Genomic DNA, 22,455 nt, shown 5'->3' on the forward strand with positions numbered 1-22,455 from the left:
TGATATAAAACAGGGACATTTGGCAACCCTGGCGTCAGGGCTGATATAAAACAGGGACATTTGGCAACCCTGGCGTCAGGGCTGATATAAAACAGGGACATTTGGCAACCCTGGCATCAGGGCTGATATAAAACAGGGACATTTGGCAACCCTGGCATCAGGGCTGATATAAAACAGGGACATTTGGCAACCCTGGCGTCAGGGCTGATATAAAACAGGGACATTTGGCAACCCTGGCGTCAGGGCTGATATAAAACAGGGACATTTGGCAACCCTGGCGTCAGGGCTGATATAAAACAGGGACATTTGGCAACCCTGGCGTCAGGCTGATATAAAACAGGGACATTTGGCAACCCTGGCGTCAGGGCTGATATAAAACAGGGACATTTGGCAACCCTGGCGTCAGGGCTGATATAAAACAGGGACATTTGGCAACCCTGGCGTCAGGGCTGATATAAAACAGGGGACATTTGGCAACCCTGGCGTCAGGGCTGATATAAAACAGGGACATTTGGCAACCCTGGCGTCAGGGCTGATATAAAACAGGGACATTTGGCAACCCTGGCGTCAGGGCTGATATAAAACAGGGACATTTGGCAACCCTGGCGTCAGGGCTGATATGGCGTCAGGGCTGATATAAAACAGGGACATTTGGCAACCCTGGCGTCAGGGCTGATATAAAACAGGGACATTTGGCAACCCTGGCGTCAGGGCTGATATAAAACAGGGACATTTGGCAACCCTGGCGTCAGGGCTGATATAAAACAGGGACATTTGGCAACCCTGGCGTCAGGGCTGATATAAAACAGGGACATTTGGCAACCCTGGCGTCAGGGCTGATATAAAACAGGGACATTTGGCAACCCCTGGCGACATTTCAGGGCTGATATAAAACAGGGACATTTGGCAACCCTGGCGTCAGGGCTGATATAAAACAGGGACATTTGGCAACCCTGGCGTCAGGGCTGATATAAAACAGGGACATTTGGCAACCCTGGCGTCAGGGCTGATATAAAACAGGGACATTTGGCAACCCCTCAGGGCTGATATAAAACAGGGACATTTGGCTGATATAAAACAGGGACATTTGGCAACCCTGGCGTCAGGGCTGATATAAAACAGGGACATTTGGCAACCCTGGCGTCAGGGCTGATATAAAACAGGGACATTTGGCAACCCTGGCGTCAGGGCTGATATAAAACAGGGACATTTGGCAACCCTGGCGTCAGGGCTGATATAAAACAGGGACATTTGGCAACCCTGGCGTCAGGGCTGATATAAAACAGGGACATTTGGCAACCCTGGCGTCAGGGCTGATATAAAACAGGGACATTTGGCAACCCTGGCGTCAGGGCTGATATAAAACAGGGACATTTGGCAACCCTGGCGTCAGGGCTGATATAAAACAGGGACATTTGGCAACCCTGGCGTAAAACAGGGACAGGGCTGATATAAAACAGGGACATTTGGCAACCCTGGCGTTAGGGCTGATATAAAACAGGGACATTTGGCAACCCTAATGTTCATCTGTAGTGTTCATCTGTAGTGTTAGTGTTAATCTGTAGTGTTCATCTGTAGTGTTCATCTGTAGTGTTAGTGTTAATCTGTAGTGTTCATCTGTAGTGTTCATCTGTAGTGTTAGTGTTAATCTGTAGTGTTCATCTGTAGTGTTCATCTGTAGTGTTAGTGGTAATCTGTAGTGGTAATCTGTAGTGTTAATCTGTAGTGTTAATCTGTAGTGTTAATCTGTAGTGTTAGTGGTAATCTGTAGTGTTCATCTGTAGTGTTAGTGTTAATCTGTAGTGGTAATCCGTAGTGGTAATCTGTAGTGTTCATCTGTAGTGGTAATCTGTAGTGTTAATCTGTAGTGTTAGTGGTAATCTGTAGTGGTAATCTGTAGTGTTAATCTGTAGTGTTAGTGTTAATCTGTAGTGGTAATCTGTAGTGGTAATCTGTAGTGTTAATCTGTAGTGTTAATCTGTAGTGTTAATCTGTAGTGGTAATCTGTAGTGTTAATCTGTAGTGTTAGTGGTAATCTGTAGTGGTAATCTGTAGTGTTAATCTGTAGTGTTAGTGTTAATCTGTAGTGGTAATCTGTAGTGGTAATCTGTAGTGTTCATCTGTAGTGGTAATCTGTAGTGTTAATCTGTAGTGTTAGTGGTAATCTGTAGTGGTAATCTGTAGTGTTAATCTGTAGTGTTAGTGTTAATCTGTAGTGGTAATCTGTAGTGGTAATCTGTAGTGTTAATCTGTAGTGGTAATCTGTAGTGGTAATCTGTAGTGGTAATCTGTAGTGGTAATCTGTAGTGTTCATCTGTAGTGTTCATCTGTAGTGTTCATCTGTAGTGTTCATCTGTAGTGTTCATCTGTAGTGTTAATCTGTAGTGGTAATCTGTAGTGTTAATCTGTAGTGGTAATCTGTAGTGTTAATCTGTAGTGTTAATCTGTAGTGGTAATCTGTAGTGTTAATCTGTAGTGGTAATCTGTAGTGTTAATCTGTAGTGGTAATCTGTAGTGGTAATCTGTAGTGTTAATCTGTAGTGTTAATCTGTAGTGTTAATCTGTAGTGTTAATCTGTAGTGTTCATCTGTAGTGTTCATCTGTAGTGTTAATCTGTAGTGGTAATCTGTAGTGGTAATCTGTATATTCTACAGGTTTAAATTGTTGTCCCAGGAGGAGGGAGAATACTTTAATGTTCCTGTCCAACCAGACGGAGAAGACGGCAACGAGGAACTACGACAAAAGTTTGAGGTGAGAGAAACCGATGACATCACTGGCGGGAAGTGGGCGTGTCAACCAGAGGGAGGGATGCTGGTATTAAATCCTAGTCTGCAGTCCAGAGGGAGGGATGCTGGTATTAAATCCTAGTCTGCAGTCCAGAGGGAGGGATGCTGGTATTAAATCCTAGTCTGCAGTCCAGAGGGAGGGATGCTGGTATTAAATCCTAGTCTGCAGTCCAGAGGGAGGGATGCTGGTAGGCTGCAGTCCAGAGGGAGGGATGCCTAGTCTGCAGTCCAGAGGGAGGGATGCTGGTATTAAATCCTAGTCTGCAGTCCAGAGGGAGGGATGCTGGTATTAAATCCTAGTCTGCAGTCCAGAGGGAGGGATGCTGGTATTAAATCCTAGTCTGCAGTCCAGAGGGAGGGATGCTGGTATTAAATCCTAGTCTGCAGTCCAAACACATCATTTTTTACCCACTCAGCCCCTCGCGCTAATGTAACAGTCCCCTGTTCCAACCTCTATGTAACAGTCCCCTGTTCCAACCTCTATGTAACAGTCCCCTGTTCCAACCTCTATGTAACAGTCCCCTGTTCCAACCTCTATGTAACAGTCCCCTGTTCCAACCTCTATGTAACAGTCCCCTGTTCCAACCTCTATGTAACAGTCCCCTGTTCCAACCTCTATGTAACAGTCCCCTGTTCCAACCTCTATGTAACAGTCCCCTGTTCCAACCTCTATGTAACAGTCCCCTGTTCCAACCTCTATGTAACAGTCCCCTGTTCCAACCTCTATGTAACAGTCCCCTGTTCCAACCTCTATGTAACAGTCCCAACCTCTATGTAACAGTCCCAACCTCTATGTAACAGTCCCCTGTTCCAACCTCTATGTAACAGTCCCCTGTTCCAACCTCTATGTAACAGTCCCCTGTCCCAACCTCTATGTAACAGTCCCCTGTTCCAACCTCTATGTAACAGTCCCCTGTTCCAACCTCTATGTAACAGTCCCCTGTTCCAACCTCTATGTAACAGTCCCCTGTTCCAACCTCTATGTAACAGTCCCCTGTTCCAACCTCTATGTAACAGTCCCCTGTTCCAACCTCTATGTAACAGTCCCCTGTTCCAACCTCTATGTAACAGTCCCCTGTTCCAACCTCTATGTAACAGTCCCCTGTTCCAACCTCTATGTAACAGTCCCCTGTTCCAACCTCTATGTAACAGTCCCCTGTTCCAACCTCTATGTAACAGTCCCCTGTTCCAACCTCTATGTAACAGTCCCCTGTTCCAACCTCTATGTAACAGTCCCCTGTTCCAACCTCTATGTAACAGTCCCCTGTTCCAACCTCTATGTAACAGTCCCCTGTTCCAACCTCTATGTAACAGTCCCCTGTTCCAACCTCTATGTAACAGTCCCCTGTTCCAACCTCTATGTAACAGTCCCCTGTTCCAACCTCTATGTAACAGTCCCCTGTTCCAACCTCTATGTAACAGTCCCCTGTTCCAACCTCTATGTAACAGTCCTCTGACCGTGATGAATGACGTGAGCTTAATGTTTTGAGAGAGAAAAGCAGATATTTATATTCTTCAGTCCTGACTGCCATTCTTCTAGATTGAAGAACATTTCATTAAGTTTTTTTTATGGCAGTTTATCAAACTCTAAATGTTGACCTAAGAAACTGTAACTCTGATCATAATGTTGTCTCTCCCCGTCAGAGGGCTAAGATTGGTCCCGGTAAGAACACAGACGGCTCCTCCTCTAACTCCACCTCTAAGTACGATAGCAACGGTAACCAGGACCGCGTCAAACTGACAGACTTCAACTTCATTATGGTGTTGGGCAAGGGCAGCTAGGTGGAGGAAGGTAGGTGGAGGAGAGACTGTATGGGGGGAGACTGGGGGGGAGAGACTGTATGTGTGGGGGGACTGTATGGGGGGGACTGTATGGGGGGGGAGACTGTATGTGTGGGGGGACTGTACTGTGTGGGGGGACTGTATGGGGGGTACTGTATTGGGGGGCTGTATGTGTGGGGGGACTGTATGGGGGGGACTGTATGTGTGGGGGGACTGTATGGGGGGGGTACTGTATTGGGGGGCTGTATGTGTGGGGGGACTGTATGGTGGGGGGACTGTATGGGGGGGGACAGGGAGGGGAGGGGGTGTTACTCTGTTAAAGATCCCCTCGTCTCTAGGTGATGTTAGACTGTATGTGGGGACGGGGAGGGGGAGGGGTGTTACTCTGTTAAAGATCCCCTCGTCTCTAGGTGATGTTAGACTGTATGTGGGGGACGGGGAGGGGAGGGGTGTTACTCTGTTAAAGATCCTCTTGTCTCTAGGTGATGTTAGACTGTATGTGGGGGATGGGGACTCTGTTAAAGATCCCTCGGGTGATGTTAGACTGTATGTGGGGGATGGGGAGGGGTGTTACTCTGTTAAAGATCCCCTCGTCTCTAGGTGATGTTAGACTGTATGTGGGGGATGGGGACGGGGAGGGGGTGTTACTCTGTTAAAGATCCCCTCGTCTCTAGGTGATGTTAGACTGTATGTGGGGGACGGGGAGGGGGTGTTACTCTGTTAAAGATCCTCTCGTCTCTAGGTGATGTTAGACTGTATGTGGGGACGGGAGGGGAGGGGGTATTACTCTGTTAAAGATCCTCTCGTCTCTAGGTGATGTTAGACTGTATGTGGGGGACAGGGAGGATCTGTACCCTGTAAAGATGTCTCCCTCCTCTCTCGTCTCTAGGTGATGTTAGCAGAACATAAGGACAGAGAGGATCTGTACCCTGTAAAGATGTCTCCCTCCTCTCTCTCTCTAGGTGATGTTAGCAGAGCGTAAAGGAGCAGACGAGCTGTACGCCGTAAAGATCCTGAAGAAGGACGTGGTGATTCAGGATGATGATGTGGAGTGCACCATGGTGGAGAAGAGGGTCCTGGCCCTGTCCGGGAAACCTCCCTTCCTCACACAGCTCCACTCCTGCTTCCAGACCATGGTAAACACACACACACAGAGGCAAACACACACACACACACACACACACACATGTCCTGCTTCCAGACCATGGTAACCACACACACACAGAGGCAAACACACACACACGCACACACACACACACACACACACAGAGGCAAAAACACACACACACACACACACACAGAGGCAAACACACACACACACACACACACACAGAGGCAAACACATACAGAGGCAAACACACACACACACAGAGGCAAACACACACACAAACACATGTCCTGACCAGCTCCACTCCTGCTTCCAGTAAACACACACAGAGAGAAACACCATTCTCAAGAGCAGGTGGTCTGCTTTATCAGTGTTTTCTGAGGTGGAATTCTGGGAATACTGAACAGTCTCTCTTTCTCCCTCCCTCTCTCCTCTTGAGAGCCAGGTCTTTCTATGGTGGCCTTTCTCAATAGCAAGGCTGTGCTCACTGAGTCTGTACATAGTCAAGGATGTTCTTCATGTTGGGTCAGTCACAGTGGTCAGGTATTCTGCCACTGTGTACTCTCTGTTTAGGGTCAGTCACAGTGGTCAGGTATTCTGCCACTGTGTACTCTCTGTTTAGGTCAGTCACAGTGGTCAGGTATTCTGCCACTCTCTGTTTAGGGTCAGTCACAGTGGTCAGGTATTCTGCCACTGTGTCTCTCTGTTTAGGGTCAGTCACAGTGGTCAGGTATTCTGCCACTGTGTTCTCTCTGTTTAGGGTCAGTCACAGTGGTCAGGTATTCTGCCAGTTTGCAGTCATGTTTTTAGTTGATTCTTTCCAGTGTCAAATAGTTATATTTTTGCTTTCTCATGATTTCAGTTGAGGCTAATCGTGTTTCTGTCCTGGGGCTCTGTGGGGTCTGTTTGTGTTTTGAACAGAGACCCAGAACCATTTGGCTGAGGGGACTCGTGTTTCTCCAGGTTAATTAGGTGAGGGCTCTGTGGGGTCTGTTTGTGTTTGTGAACAGAGACCCAGAACCAGTTGGCTGAGGGGACTCTTCTCCAGGTTAATTAGGTGAGGGCTCTGTGGGGTCTGTTTGTGTTTTGTGAACAGAGACCCAGAACCAGTTGGCTGAGGGGACTCTTCTCCAGGTTAATTAGGTGAGGGCTCTGTGGGGTCTCTTTGTGTTTTGTGAACAGAGACCCAGAACCAGTTGGCTGAGGGGACTCTTCTCCAGGTTAATCTCTCTTTAGGTGAGGGCTCTGTGGTGGTTGTAGAATTGAACAGCTTTTTGTCTGGATGTTGATCATTAGCAGGTCCTAATTCTGCTCTGCCTGCATTGTTTTGGGTTTTGCGTTGTACACAAAGTATATTTTTGCAGAATTCTGTATGCAGAGTCTCAATTGAGTGTTTGTCCCATTTCGTGAATTATTGGTTGGTTAGTGGACCTCAGACCTCACAACCATACAGGGCAATGGGTTCGATAACTGATTCAAGTATTTTTAGCCAAATCCTAATTGGTATGTTGAAATTTATGTTTCTTTTGATGGCATAGAATGCCCTTCTTGCCTTGTCTCTCAGATCGTTCACAGCTTTGTGGAAGTTACCTGTGGCGCTGATGTTTAGGCCAAGGTATGTATAGTTTTTTGTGTGCTTTAGGGCAACAGTGTCTAGATGGAATTTGTATTTGTGGTCCTGGTGACTGGACCTTTTTTGGAACACCATTATTTTGGTCTTACTGAGATTTACTGTCAGGGCCCAGGTCTGTCAGAACCTGTGCAGAACATCTAGGTGCTGCTGTAGGCCCTCCTTGGTTGGTGACAGAAGCACCAGATCATCAGCAAACAGCAGACATTTGACTTCAGATTCTAGTAGGGTGAGGCCGGGTGCTGCAGACTGTTCTAGTGCCCGCGCCAATTGGTTGATATATATGTTGACGAGGGTGGGGCTTAAGCTGCATCCCTGTCTCACCCCACGGCCCTGTGTGAAGAAATGTGTGTGTTTTTGCCAATTGGTTGTTTGTGTACATTGATTTTATAGCGTCATATACTTTCCCCCCCAACACCGCTTCCATCAATTTGTACAGCAGACTTTCAAATTGAGTCAAAAGCTTATTTAAATCAATAAAGCATGAGGAGACTTTGCTTTTGTTTTGTTTGTTTGTCAATAAGGGTGTGCAGAGTGAAAACGTGGTCTGTCGTACGGTATTTTGATAAGAAGCCAATTTGACATTTGCGATGGACAATGTTTTCATGTTGATGATACTGCAGAGGATTTTTCAGCTATTGGCGCATATTCAACTGTAATTATTGGGGTCGAATTTGTGTCCACTTTTGTCGATAAGGGTCGATCAGACCTTTTGTTTCCAAATATTAGGGAAGATGCCAGAGCTGGGAAGGATGTTTAAGAATAGCCAATTGGAATTTGTGGTCTATATATTTTAGTTTAGTTTAGGATACCATCAACACCATGGTCCTGTTTGGGTTGAAGGGTTTTTATTTTGTCCTGTAGTTCATTCAATGTAATTGGAGAATCCAGTGGGTTCTGGAATCCAGTTTGTTCTGGAATCCAGTGGGTTCTGGAATCCAGTGGGTTCTAGAATCCAGTGTAGGTGTCTAATAGAGTGGGTTAGGTCTCTTCAATGTCTAATAGTGGGTTAGGTCTCTTCCCTGTCTAATAGAGTGGGTTAGGTCTCTTCCCTGTCTAATAGAGTGGGTTAGGTCTCTTCCCTGTCTAATAGAGTGGGTTAGGTCTCTTCCCTGTCTAATAGAGTGGGTTAGGTCTCTTCCCTGTCTAATAGAGTGGGTTAGGTCTCTTCCCTGTCTAATAGAGTGAGTTAGGTCTGCTCTATACCAAGTTACCCACTGAGTCTCTTGTGGGTCCATTTCTTGTAGGATGACAATGTCTGTATTTCTGAGTTCTTTCTGCTATTTAGGGAAAAGGCAGATGACCTCAGGCCTTGGATATTCCAGGATGATATAGTGAAGGCTTTGTGTTCCATAAAGTGTCCAATGTTGTTGGTCGTGTGGTTCGGCCTCAGGCCAGTAAGTGTGAACAGCCTTCTGGGCATCTGGTACATGCCATTGGCTTGGGCTTAGTGTAAGAGTGGGGGTTGGGTCTGTTTGCCTGCTCACGGCCTGGGCGTGTGTTTGACTTTCATGTTGAGGCCCTCTTTGCGGCCGTGGGGGGGGGGCATGGGGTGGGCAGGAGAGTCTTAGGTCTGATCTGAGGGGGCGGCCTATGTGAGTACAATCTGTTGCTTGTGTGTGTCCTCAGTGGGTGATGGGATTTCTTTCTGCTATTTAGGGGCGTTGTCAGGGGGGCTGACGGGGGTGCTAGGAGGGTGTGGGGGTGTTGTCAGGGGGGTGAAGGGGTTGCTAGGAGTGGTTTTTGGGGTGTTGTCAGGGGTGGGGGCTGGGATCTGGGGGTTGCTAGGAGTGGGGGTGGGGTCCCTCACGGCCTGGGTTTGGGGTTCTTCATGTGATCTGTCCTGGGGTGTCAGGAAGGCTATAGTCAGGGTCTGGGGGGCAGCCTATGTGAGTACAATCTGTTGCTTGTGTGGCCCTCAGTGGGTGGGGGTGTTGTCAGGGGGCTGACGGGGTGCTAGGAGGGTGTGGGGGTGTTGTCAGGGGGGCTGACGGGGCCTGCTAGGAGGGTGTGGGGGTGTTGTCAGGGGGCTGTTCTACAGGGTGCTAGGAGGGTGTGGGGGTGTTGTCAGGGGGCCTCTGGGGGCTGGCGGGGTGCTAGGAGGGGTGGGGTCCTCTTCAGGGGGGTTTGGGGTTCTTCATGGGTATGTTGTCCTGCGGGGTGGCCAGCTGCTAATGGGTGTGGGGGTGTTCTGTGGCCTCTCTGCGGGGGTGGCCAGGGTCTGGGGGTGTTGTCAGGCCTCTAGGGGGGTGGCCAGGTCCCTTGGGTTTGTTCTTCTGTATCTGTCTGCTGGGGTGGCCAGCTCTAGTCAGGGTCTGGGGTGGCCAGCTCTCTAATGGGTTGTTCTACTGGCCTCTCTGCGGGGGTGGCCAGCTCTCTAATGGGTTGTTCTACTGGCCTCTCTGCGGGGGTGGCCAGCTCTCTAATGGGTTGTTCTACTGGCCTCTCTGCGGGGGTGGCCAGCTCTCTAATGGGTTGTTCTATTGGCCTCTCTGCCGGGGTGGCCAGTTCTCTAATGGGTTGTTCTACTGGCCTCTCTGCGGGGGTGGCCAGCTCTCTAATGGGTTGTTCTACTGACCTCTCTGCGGGGGTGGCCAGCTCTCTAATGGGTTGTTCTACTGGCCTCTCTGCGGGGGTGGCCAGCTCTCTAATGGGTTGTTCTACAGGCCTCTGCGGGGGTGGCCAGCTCTCTAATTGGTTGTTCTACTGGCCTCTCTGCGGGGGTGGCCAGCTCTCTAATGGGTTGGTCTACTGGCCTCTCTGCGGGGGTGGCCAGCTCTCTAATGGGTTGTTCTACTGGCCTCTCTGCGGGGGTGGCCAGCTCTCTAATGGGTTGTTCTACTGGCCTCTCTGTGGGGGTGGCCAGCTCTTTAATGGGTTGTGCTACTGGCCTCTCTGCGGGGGTGGCCAGCTCTCTAATGGGTTGTTCTACTGGCCTCTCTGCGGGGGTGGCCAGCTCTCTAATGGGTTGTTCTACTGACCTCTCTGCGGGGGTGGCCAGCTCTCTAATGGGTTGTTCTTCTGATCTCTCTGCGGGGGTGGCCAGCTCTCTAATGGGTTGTTCTACTGGCCTCTCTGCGGGGGTGGCCAGCTCTCTAATGGGTTGTTTTACTGGCCTCTCTGCGGGGGTGGCCAGCTCTCTAATGGGTTGTTCTACTGGCCTCTCTGCGGGGGTGGCCAGCTCTCTAATGGGTTAGTCTACTGGCCTCTCTGCGGGTGTGGCCAGCTCTCTAATGGGTTGTTCTACTGACCTCTCTGCGGGGGTGGCCAGCTCTCTAATGGGTTGTTCTACTGACCTCTCTGCGGGGGTGGCCAGCTCTCTAATGGATCGTTCTCACCCTCTCCTCCAGCAGTCTGATCCTCTCCTCCAGCAGTCTGATCCTCTCCTCCAGCAGTCTGATCCTCTCCTCCAGCAGTCTGATCCTCTCCTCCAGCAGTCTGATCCTCACCTCTAGCAGTCTGATCCTCTCCTCCAGCAGTCTGATCCTCTCCTCCAGCAGTCTCATCCTCTCATCTAGTGCTCTGTAATTCTCCCGCTCTTTCTCCTGTTGAGGTTGTCTCACCACAGTCCAGAGTGCAGATATCTCTCTCCACCTCCAGCTCTTGGGATCTGCTTGAAGGGGTGTTGTTGTTGATGGAGTTTCTCTCTCTCTCTCTCCACCTCCAGCTCTCGGGGCTTGAAGGGGTGTTGTTGTTGATGGAGTGTCTCTCTCTCTCTCTCTCTCTCTCTCTCTCTCTCTCTCTCTCTCTCTCTCTCTCTCTCCACCTCCAGCTCTAGGGGCTTGAAGGGGTGTTGTTGTTGATGGAGTCTCTCTCTCTCTCTCCACCTCCAGCTCTCGGGGCTTGAAGGGGTGTTGTTGTTGATGGAGTGTCTCTCTCTCTCTCTCTCTCTCTCCACCTCCAGCTCTTGGGGTCTGCTTGAAGGGGTGTTGTTGTTGATGGAGTGTCTCTCTCTCTCTCTCCACCTCCAGCTCTCGGGGCTTGAAGGGGTGTTGTTGTTGATGGAGTGTCTCTCTCTCTCTCTCTCTCTCTCTCTCTCTCTCTCTCTCTCTCTCTCTCTCTCTCTCTCTCTCTCTCCACCTCCAGCTCTCGGGGTCTGCTTGAAGGGGTGTTGTTGTTGATGGAGTGTCTCTCTCTCTCTCTCTCCACCTCCAGCTCTAGGGGCTTGAAGGGGTGTTGTTGTTGATGGAGTGTCTCTCTCTCTCTCTCCAGGACAGGTTATATTTTGTGATGGAGTATATCAACGGAGGAGACCTCATGTATCAGATCCAGCAGGTCGGCAAGTTCAAGGAACCCCACGCTGTGTGAGTAACACACACACACACACCACACACACACACACACACACACACACACACACACACACACACACACACACACACACACACACACACACACACACACACACACACACACACACACACACACACTCTCCTGTGCCTAGTCTAACTCTGTGTGTGTGTGTGTGTGTGTGTGTGTGTGTGTGTGTGTGTGTGTGTGTGTGTGTGTGTGTGTGTGTGTGTGTGTGTGTGTGTGTGTGTGTGTGTGTGTGTGTGTGTGTGTGTGTGTGTGTGTGTGTGTGTGTGTAGTTTCTATGCTGCAGAGATCTCCATCGGCCTCCTCTTCCTCCATTCCAAAGGCATCGTTTACCGGTGAGTGACTGTTTTACGTGTGGTATTCCGCCCCGCGGCCTTGTGGGAAACAGAGGGCCGAGCATCAACCTGTTGTAGTGGAACCTCAGCATCCACATCCCTAATGGTCTGTCTTGTGGATGTTTGTCAGCAAGACAAACGGAGCTGATCGTGGACTAGGGGAAACAGAGGGCCGAGCATCAACCTGTTGTAGTGGAACCTCAGCATCCACATCCCTAATGGTCTGTCGTGGTCCAAACACACTAACACAGTCAGTGGAAACGGACGACGCCTCTTCCCCCTCAGGAGACCGAAACGATTTGTCATGGACCCTCAGATCCGCAGCAGTCTAAGCCACTGCATCTCAGGGCTACAGGCGTCACTACAGACCCTGGTTTGATTCCAGGCTGTATCACAACTGGCCGTGATTGGGAGTCCCATAGGGCGGCGCACAATTTGGCCCAGGGTTGTCCGGGTTTGGCCGGGGTATCCGTCAATGTAAATAAGAATTTGTTCTTAACTGACTTGCCTAGTTACATATTACCTCAACAACCTCATACCCCTGCACATTGACTCGGTACTTGTACTCCTTGTACATAGTCTCATTATTGTGTCTCTATTTCCTTTGTAATTTTTTTTGCAAATTTGTCTTACTTTTTAACTCTGCGTTGTTGGGAAAGGGCTCGTAACTAAGCATTTCACAGGAACATCTGGTGCTCTCACGCATGGTTCAGTGTTGCTTGTTTCGAAGCAAGCAGAGAAGGCATTTAGTTTGTCTGGTAGGCTCGCATCACTGGTGTCGTGATTTGACTTTTAACATGAATCTAAAGACTGTTATTTATCGAATCAACCTAAATATGGTTAATTGTTACCCGATTTAAATTAATTTAACATGAATCTAAAGACTGTTATTTATCGAATCAACCTAAATATGGTTAATTGTTACCCGATTTAATCATGTAACAATTAACTCATTAGGATCTGGGGCACCACGGGAGAGGTTCTTTAAAGAGTTACCATCTCCCAAATTTAACTCTAAAGGTCTTTACCTATCACATCTATAAACAGGCAACTTATTCATCATAACCTCGTAGCATATCATCATTCTGAACAGTCGTAACCTTCTTGTATCTGCAAAAACCAGAGCCTTACTCAGTGGTAAAAAATACTTTAAATTAATTTTAATTAATTTTATACACCAGTCATGTCTGTGTGTGTTTATGTGTGTGTAACGTGTGTATATAGGTTTAATGTGTGTGTGTGTGTGCCTCTCCTAGGGATCTGAAGCTGGACAACGTGATGCTGAAGGACACATTAAGATAGTCTGTCTCTGTGTGCCTCTCCTAGGGATCTGAAGCTGGACAACGTGATGCTGAAGGACACATTAAGATAGTCTGTCTCTGTGTGCCTCTCCTAGGGATCTGAAGCTGGACAACGTCATGCTGAAGGACACATTAAGATAGTCTGTCTCTGTGTGCCTCTCCTAGGGATCTGAAGCTAGACAACGTGATGCTGGATGCAGAAGGCCACATTAAGATCGCGGACTTTGGGATGTGCAAAGAGAACATGTTAGACGGTGTCACCACCAAGACGTTCTGTGGGACCCCAGACTACATCGCTCCTGAGGTAATGATCGCTTCTGTTCTTCAACTCCCTATCCTCTTCTTTCTCCTCTCCTCACCCCCTTAGTCCTCAAATCAAAATCAAATCAAATGTATTTATAAAGCCCTTCGTACATCAGCTGATATCTCAAAGTGCTGTACAGAAACCCAGCCTAAAACCCGAAACAGCAAGCAATGCAGGTGTAGAAGCACGGTGGCTAGGAAAAACTCCCTAGAAAGGCCAGAACCTAGGAAGAAACCTAGAGATGAACCAGGCTATGTGGGGTGGCCAGTCCTCTTCTGGCTGTGCCGGGTGGAGATTATAACAGAACATGGCCAAGATGTTCAAATGTTCATAAAGGACCAGCATGGTCGAATAATAATAAGGCAGAACAGTTGAAACTGGAGCAGCAGCACGGCCAGGTGGACTGGGGACAGCAAGGAGTCATCATGTCAGGTAGTCCTGAGGCATGGTCCTAGGGCTCAGGTCCTCCGAGAGAGAGAAAGAAAGAGAGAAAGAGAGAATTAGAGAGAGCACACTTAAATTCACACAGGACACCAAATAGGACAGGAGAAGTACTCCAGATTTAACAAACTGACCCTAGCCCCCGACACATAAACTACTGCAGCATAAATACTGGAGGCTGAGACAGGAGGGGTCAGGAGACACTGTGGCCCCATCCAAGGACAACCCCGGACAGGGCCAAGCAGGAAGGATATAACCCCACCCACTTTGCCAAAGCACAGCCCCCACACCACTAGAGGGATATCTTCAACCACCAACTTACCATCCTGAGACAAGGCTGAGTATAGCCCACAAAGATCTCCGCCACGGCACAACCCAAGTCCTCGATCTCATCCCTCTCTCCTCCCCCTTAGTCCTCTATCCTCCTCCTATCTCATCCCTCTCTCCTCCCCCTTAGTCCTCTATCCTCCTCCTATCTCATCCCTCTCTCCTCTCTCCTCCAGATCATAGCGTACCAGCCCTATGGGAAGTCCGTGGACTGGTGGGCCTTTGGAGTTCTGCTCTACGAGATGCTGGCTGGACAGGTAGGTTTGTGTGTGTGTGTGTGTGATATTTGTCTCAGTACATCGTCTTACAGTACGTAGTGCAGAATGTCAGCGGTGTCCTCTCGGTGACGCTCTGTTTGTCCCTCCCCAGCCTCCGTTCGATGGTGAGGACGAGGATGAGTTGTTTCAGTCCATCATGGAGCATCACGTCTCCTACCCCAAGTCCATGTCCAAGGAGGCTGTCGCCATCTGCAAAGGGGTGAGTATATACACTTACACTCTCTTTCTCTCGCTCTCTCTCTCACACACACACACACTCTGACCTCTGACCCCTGTCTCCAGTTGATGACTAAGCACCCAGGGAAGCGTCTGGGCTGTGGTCCGGAGGGGGAGAGGGATATAAAGGAACACGCTTTCTTCCGTTACATGGACTGGGACAAACTGGAGAACAAGGAAGTCCAGCCGCCCTTCAAACCCAAAGCTGTGAGTCTAACCTACATAACCCCTCTCTCTCTATATATATATAACCTATCTCTCTCTCTATATACCTATATAACCTATCTCTCTATATATATATACCTATATAACCTATCTCTCTATATATATACCTATATAATCTCTCTCTATATATATATATATATATATATACAGTGGGGCAAAAATGTATTTAGTCAGCCACCAATTGTGCAAGTTCTCCCACTTAAAAAGATGAGAAGAGGCCTGTAATTGTCATCATCGGGACACTTCAACTATGACAGACAAAATGAGAAAAAAATCCAGGAAAATCACATTGTAGGATTTTTTATGAATTTATTTGCAAATTATGGTGGAAAATAAGTATTTGGTCACCTACCAACAAGCAAGATTTCTGGCTCTCACAGACCTGTAACTTCTTCTTTAAGAGGTTCCTCTGTCCTCCACTCGTTACCTGTATTAATGGCACCTGTTTGAACTTGTTATCAGTATAAAAGACACCAGTCCACAACCTCAGTCACACTCCAAACTCCACTATGGCCAAGACCAAAGAGCTGTCAAAGGACACCAGAAACTAAATTGTAGACCTGCACCAGGCTGGGAAGACTGAATCTGCAATAGGTAAGCAGCTTGGTTTGAAGAAATCAACTGTGGGAGCAATTATTAGGAAATGGAAGACATACAAGATAATCTCCCTCGATCTGGGGCTCCACGCAAGATCTCACCCCGTGGGGTGAAAATGATCACAAGAATGGTGAGCAAAAATCCCAGAACCACACGGGGGACCTAGTGAATGACATGCAGAGAGCTGGGACCAAAGTAACAAAGCCCACCATCAGTAACACACTACGCCGCTAGAGACTCAAATCCTGCAATGCCAGACGTGTCCCCCTGCTTAAGCCAGTACATGTCCAGGCTCGTCTGAAGTTTGCTAGAGAGCATTTGGATGATCCAGAAGAGGATTGGGAGAATGTCATATGGTCAGATGAAACCAAAATATTACTTTTTGGTAAAAACTCAACTCATCGTGTTTGGAGGACAAAGAATGCTGAGTTGCATCCAAAGAATACCATACCTACTGTGAAGCATGGGGGTGGAAACATCATGCTTTGGGGCTGTTTTTCTGCAAAGGGACCAGGATGACTGATCCGTGTAAAGGAAAGAATGAATGGGGCAATGTATAGTGAGATTTTGAGTGAAAACCTCCTTCCATCAGCAAGGACTGGATGACTCTCCATCTACTTCATTATATTTATATTATGTTGTGGATGAGGACTGGATGACTCCATCTACTTCATTATATTTATATTATGTTGTGGATGAGGACTGGATGACTCTCCATCTACTTCATTATATTTATATTATGTTGTGGATGAGGACTGGATGACTCTCCATCTACTTCATTATATTTATATTATGTTGTGGATGAGGACTGGATGACTCCATCTACTTCATTGTATTATGTTGTGGATGAGGACTGGATGACTCTCCATCTACTTCATTATATTTATATTATGTTGTGGATGAGGACTGGATGACTCTCCGTCTACTTCATTATATTTATATTATGTTGTGGATGAGCACTGGATGACTCTCCATCTACTTCATTGTATTATGTTGTGGATGAGGACTGGATTACTCTCCATCTACTTCATTGTATTATGTTGTGGATGAGGACTGGATGACTCCATCTACTTCATTGTATTATGTTGTGGATGAGGACTGGATGACTCACCATCTACTTCATTATATTTATATTATGTTGTGGATGAGGACTGGATGACTCTCCATCTACTTCATTATATTTATATTATGTTGTGGATGAGGACTGGATGACTCTCCATCTACTTCATTATATTTATATTATGTTGTGGATGAGGATTGGATGACTCTCCATCTACTTCATTGTATTATGTTGTGGATGAGGACTTCATTATTTTTATATTATGTTGTGGATGAGGACTGGATGACTCCATCTACTTCATTATATTTATATTATGTTGTGGATGAGGACTGGATGACTCTCCATCTACTTCATTATATTTATATTATGTTGTGGATGAGGACTGGATGACTCTCCATCTACTTCATTATATTTATATTATGTTGTGGATGAGGACTGGATGACTCCATCTACTTCATTGTATTATGTTGTGGATGAGGACTGGATGACTCCATCTACTTCATTATATTTATATTATGTTGTGGATGAGGACTGGATGACTCTCCATCTACTTCATTATATTTATATTATGTTGTGGATGAGGATTGGATGACTCTCCATCTACTTCATTGTATTATGTTGTGGATGAGGACTTCATTATTTTTATATTATGTTGTGGATGAGGACTGGATGACTCCATCTACTTCATTGTATTATGTTGTGGATGAGGACTGGATGACTCTCCATCTACTTCATTGTATTATGTTGTGGATGAGGACTGGATGACTCCATCTACTTCATTGTATTATGTTGTGGATGAGGACTGAATGACTCTACTTCATTGTATTATGTTGTGGATGAGGACTGGATGACTCTACTTCATTGTATTATGTTGTGGATGAGGACTGGATGCCTCATTATGTTGTGGATGAGGACTGGATGACTCTCCATCTACTTCATTGTATTATGTTGTGGATGAGGACTGGATGACTCTCCATCTACTTCATTGTATTATGTTGTGGATGAGGACTGGATGACTCTCCATCTACTTCATTGTATTATGTTGTGGATGAGGACTGGATGACTCCATCTACTTCAGTGTATTATGTTGTGGATGAGGACTGGATGACTCATTATGTTGTGGATGAGGACTGGATGACTCTACTTCTACTTCAGTGTATTTATATTATGTTGTGGATGAGGACTGGATGACTCATTATGTTGTGGATGAGGACTGGATGACTCATGTTGTGGATGAGGACTGGATGACTCATTATGTTGTGGATGAGGACTGGATGACTCCATCTACTTCAGTGTATTATGTTGTGGATGAGGACTGGATGACTCCATCTACTTCAGTGTATTATGTTGTGGATGAGGACTGGATGACTCCATCTACTTCAGTGTATTATGTTGTGGATGAGGACTGGATGACTCATTATGCTGTGGATGAGGACTGGATGACTCCAACTACTTCATTATATTTATATTATGTTGTGGATGAGGACTGGATGACTCTACTTCATTGTATGTATCTTGTGTTTCTCCTCTGTGTGTTTTAATTCATCCCATCCATCCCTCTTCTCTCCCCCCCTCCCTCCACAGTGCGGTCGCGAAGCAGAGAACTTTGATCGTTTCTTTACCCGCCACCCCCCAGTCCTGACCCCCCCAGACCAGGAGGTCATCATGAACCTGGACCAGGAAGAGTTCCAGGGGTTCTCATTCGTTAACCCAGAGTACCCGGACATGGACTGACCCATCACAGCGCTGCATTAGTTTCCAGATCTCATATCATTTCATCACCAGGATATAGTTTAGGACCAAACGGGTGTATCCCAGTTGTCTCTCCTCCCTCTTGAGCGTGCACTTGTTCACTACTCCTGAGTGGCGCGGCCGTCTAGTGGCATCCCAGTGCACGAAGCGTCACTACAGTGCCTGGTTCGAATCCGGGTCTGTGTCATATCCGGCCGTGATTGGGAGTTCTAATAAGGCGTCGCACGATTGGCCCAGCGTCGCCCGGGTTTGGCCGGGGGGGGGGTAGGTCGTCATTGTAAATAATCATTTGTTCTTTAGCTGACTTGCCTCTAGTTAAATAAAGATTAAATACATTTTTTTTTTTATAAACACAAATGTTAAAAAATTATTGGTATTAACCTGGATTAGAGTTTCCATTTTACCACCCATTTCCTTTCAAGTGAGGAAGTGTGTACTTTGGGAGGAAGGGGAGAGAACCCATATTGGGACATCTAGGATCAGTCCCTACCTTAATATTTACTGTTCTAACCTAAACACAGATCTAGGATCAGATTCATGCCCCTGTCTTAACTACCCATATCTACTGTTCTCTAAACACAGATAATCAGATTCATGCCCCTAGTCTTAACTACCCATATCTACTGTTCTAACCTAAACACAGATCTAGGATCAGATTCATGCCCCTAGTCTTAACTACCCATATCTACTGTTCTAACCTAAACACAGATCTAGGATCAGATTCATGCCCCTAGTCTTAACTACCCATATCTACTGTTCTAACCTAAACACAGATCTAGGATCAGATTCATGCCCCTAGTCTTAACTACCCATATCTACTGTTCTAACCTAAACACAGATCTAGGATCAGATTCATGCCCCTAGTCTTAACTACCCATATCTACTGTTCTAACTAAACACAGATCTAGGATCAGATTCATGCCCCTAGTCTTAACTACCCATATCTACTGTTCTAACCTAAACACAGATCTAGGATCAGATTCATGCCCCTAGTCTTAACTACCCATATCTACTGTTCTAACCTAAACACAGATCTAGGATCAGATTCATGCCCCTAGTCTTAACTACCCATATCTACTGTTCTAACCTAAACACAGATCTAGGATCAGATTCATGCCCCTAGTCTTAACTACCCATATCTACTGTTCTAACCTAAACACAGATCTAGGATCAGATTCATGCCCCTAAGTCTTACTGTTCTAACCACAGATATCTACTGTTCTAACCTAAACACAGATCTAGGATCAGATTCATGCCCCTAGTCTTAACTACCCATATCTACTGTTCTAACCTAAACACAGATCTAGCATCAGATTCATGCCCCTAGTCTTAACCTGAACCATTACGGAGATCTGACCTCTGATCAGTGGTTAAAGACAACTTCTACTCAAAACAGAACAAGAAGGACCCATGTGTATGAAATCCTACAAACAACAAACAAAAAAACAAAAAATCTGAATCGATCGATTTTCAACTAATCGATAAATCAAATCAATGAGGTTACATTCCCACCATCAACCAATCAAATGACCTCCACAACTGTTACTGGGACCAATATTGACCGATTGATCGAACTGATCGACTTTCTAACTGTTTTATTAATGATCAATCAGGGTATTGTGTTTTTTTTGTTTGTATTGATTTAGGGATTTTAGAACTGTTACGAAATGTTAGCATCGTTGCTATTTACAACGAGGGAGGCCTCCTTGGTACTGTCACCACCATGTTAGCATCGTTGCTATTTACAACGAGGGAGCCCTCCTTGGTACTGTCACCACCATGTTAGCATCGTTGCTATTTACAACGAGGGAGGCCTCCTTGGTACTGTCACCACCATGTTAGCATCGTTGCTATTTACAACGAGGGAGGCCTCCTTGGTACTGTCACCACCATGTTAGCATCATTGCTATTTACAACGAGGGAGGCCTCCTTGGTACTGTCACCACCATGTTAGCATCGTTGCTATTTACAACGAGGGAGGCCTCCTTGGTACTGTCACCACCACCACCTCACACACCATGTTATGTTACTGTCAAACTGTGCCAAAGCAGGGTCAGAGTTCAGGGTCCAGTGTCCTCCGTTACGGGGAGACACACGGCAGCCATTTTGTGCCACAGAGCCCCAAACCAACCCCACACCTCAGAATAGCATTCACTGCAACTGGAAACCAACAGACACACCAGGGCTCATCTCCAATAGTCTTGTCAACCCGGTCCAACCACACATCTCTAGATATCGCTCTGAGACCAGGGCCCATTCCCCATAGTGACCTGCTATTGACCAGGGAGGGCCCATTCCCCATAGTGACCTGCTATAGACCAGGGAGGGCCCATTCCCTCTATAGTGACCTGCTATAGGGCCCATTCCCTCTATAGTGACCTGCTATTGACCAGGGAGGGCCCATTCCCTCTATAGTGACCTGCTATTGACCAGGGAGGGCCCATTCCCTCTATAGTGACCTGCTATAGGGCCCATTCCCTCTATAGTGACCTGCTATTGACCAGGCAGGGCCCATTCCCCATAGTGACCTGCTATTGACCAGGAAGGGCCCATTCCCTCTATAGTGACCTGCTATTGACCAGGGAGGGCCCGTTCCCTCTATAGTGACCTGCTATTGACCAGGGAGGGCCCGTTCCCCATAGTGACCTGCTATTGACCAGGGAGGGCCCATTCCCTCTATAGTGACCAGGGCCCATTCCCTCTATAGTGACCTGCTATTGACCAGGGAGGGCCCATTCCCCATAGTGACCTGCTATTGACCAGGGAGGGCCCATTCCCCATAGTGACCTGCTATTGACCAGGGAGGGCCCATTCCCTCTATAGTGACCAGGGCCCATTCCCTCTATAGTGACCTGCTATTGACCAGGGAGGGCCCATTCCCTCTACAGTGACCTGCTATTGACCAGGGAGGGCCCATTCCCTCTATAGTGACCTGCTATTGACCAGGGAGGGCCCATTCCCACTATAGTGACCTGCTATTGACCAGGGAGGGCCCATTCCCTCTATAGTGACCTGCTATTGACCAGGGAGGGCCCGTTCCCCATAGTGACCTGCTATTGACCAGGGAGGGCCCATTCCCTCTATAGTGACCTGCTATTGACCAGGGAGGGCCCATTCCCTCTATAGTGACCTGCTATTGACCAGGGAGGGCCCGTTCCCCATAGTGACCTGCTATTGACCAGGGAGGGCCCATTCCCTCTATAGTGACCTGCTATTGACCAGGGAGGGCCCATTCCCCATAGTGACCTGCTATTGACCAGGGAGGGCCCATTCACTCTATAGTGACCAGGGCCCATTCCCTCTATAGTGACCTGCTATTGACCAGGGAGGGCCCATTCCCTCTACAGTGACCTGCTATTGACCAGGGAGGGCCCATTCCCTCTATAGTGACCTGCTATTGACCAGGGAGGGCCCATTCCCTCTATAGTGACCTGCTATTGACCAGGGAGGGCCCGTTCCCTCTATAGTGACCAGGGCCCATTCCCTCTATAGTGACCTGATATTGACCAGGGAGGGCCCGTTCCCCATAGTGACCTACTATTGACCAGGGCCCATTCCCTCTACAGTGACCTGCCATAGGGCCCTGGCTCAGTAGAAAGTAGTGCACTGCATAGGGAATAGGGTGTGATTTCAGACGCTGTCTAGGAATGATCTGACCACTGCCAAACAGAGATGTTGTTGTTTATACTTAACCAGGGTGGTTAGTTAGTACTTGGTTTAGTTAACCAGGGTGGTTAGTTAGTACTTGGTTAGTTAACCAGGGTGGTTAGTTAGTACTTGGTTAGTTAACCAGGGTGGTTAGTTAGTACTTGGTTAGTTGACCAGGGTGGTTAGTTAGTACTTGGTTAGTTGACCAGGGTGGTTAGTTAGTACTTGGTTAGTTAACCAGGGTGGTTAGTTAGTACTTGGTTAGTTAACCAGGGTGGTTAGTTAGTACTTGGTTAGTTGACCAGGGTGGTTAGTTAGTACTTGGTTAGTTAACCAGGGTGGTTAGTT

At 47.4% G+C, this 22,455-nt stretch overlaps 2 protein-coding genes across 2 annotated transcripts; both read left to right on the forward strand.

Moving 5' to 3' along the window:
- Window positions 1–2,654: 2,654 nt before the first annotated feature.
- On the forward strand, window positions 2,655–4,572 carry LOC124027263 (protein kinase C beta type-like; the record flags this gene model as incomplete). The annotated part of the gene is made up of 2 exons (XM_046339727.1): window positions 2,655–2,751; window positions 4,431–4,572. Coding segments are annotated over 2 exons (235 nt in total), but the record flags the coding sequence as incomplete, so codon positions are not given.
- A 928-nt stretch (window positions 4,573–5,500) lies between these two features.
- Window positions 5,501–18,911, forward strand: LOC124027264 (protein kinase C beta type-like). Its single transcript, XM_046339728.1, has 8 exons — window positions 5,501–5,704; window positions 11,519–11,610; window positions 11,896–11,958; window positions 13,425–13,563; window positions 14,508–14,588; window positions 14,701–14,808; window positions 14,892–15,032; window positions 18,292–18,911. Exons 1-8 carry the CDS (start codon window positions 5,534–5,536, stop codon window positions 18,439–18,441), a joined length of 945 nt encoding a protein of 314 aa, XP_046195684.1. The 5' UTR covers window positions 5,501–5,533; the 3' UTR covers window positions 18,442–18,911.
- The last annotated feature ends 3,544 nt before the right edge of the window (window positions 18,912–22,455 follow it).

This window comes from Oncorhynchus gorbuscha, unplaced genomic scaffold (assembly GCF_021184085.1).
Source record: "Oncorhynchus gorbuscha isolate QuinsamMale2020 ecotype Even-year unplaced genomic scaffold, OgorEven_v1.0 Un_scaffold_3051, whole genome shotgun sequence".
Taxonomy (NCBI): Eukaryota; Metazoa; Chordata; class Actinopteri; order Salmoniformes; family Salmonidae; genus Oncorhynchus; species Oncorhynchus gorbuscha.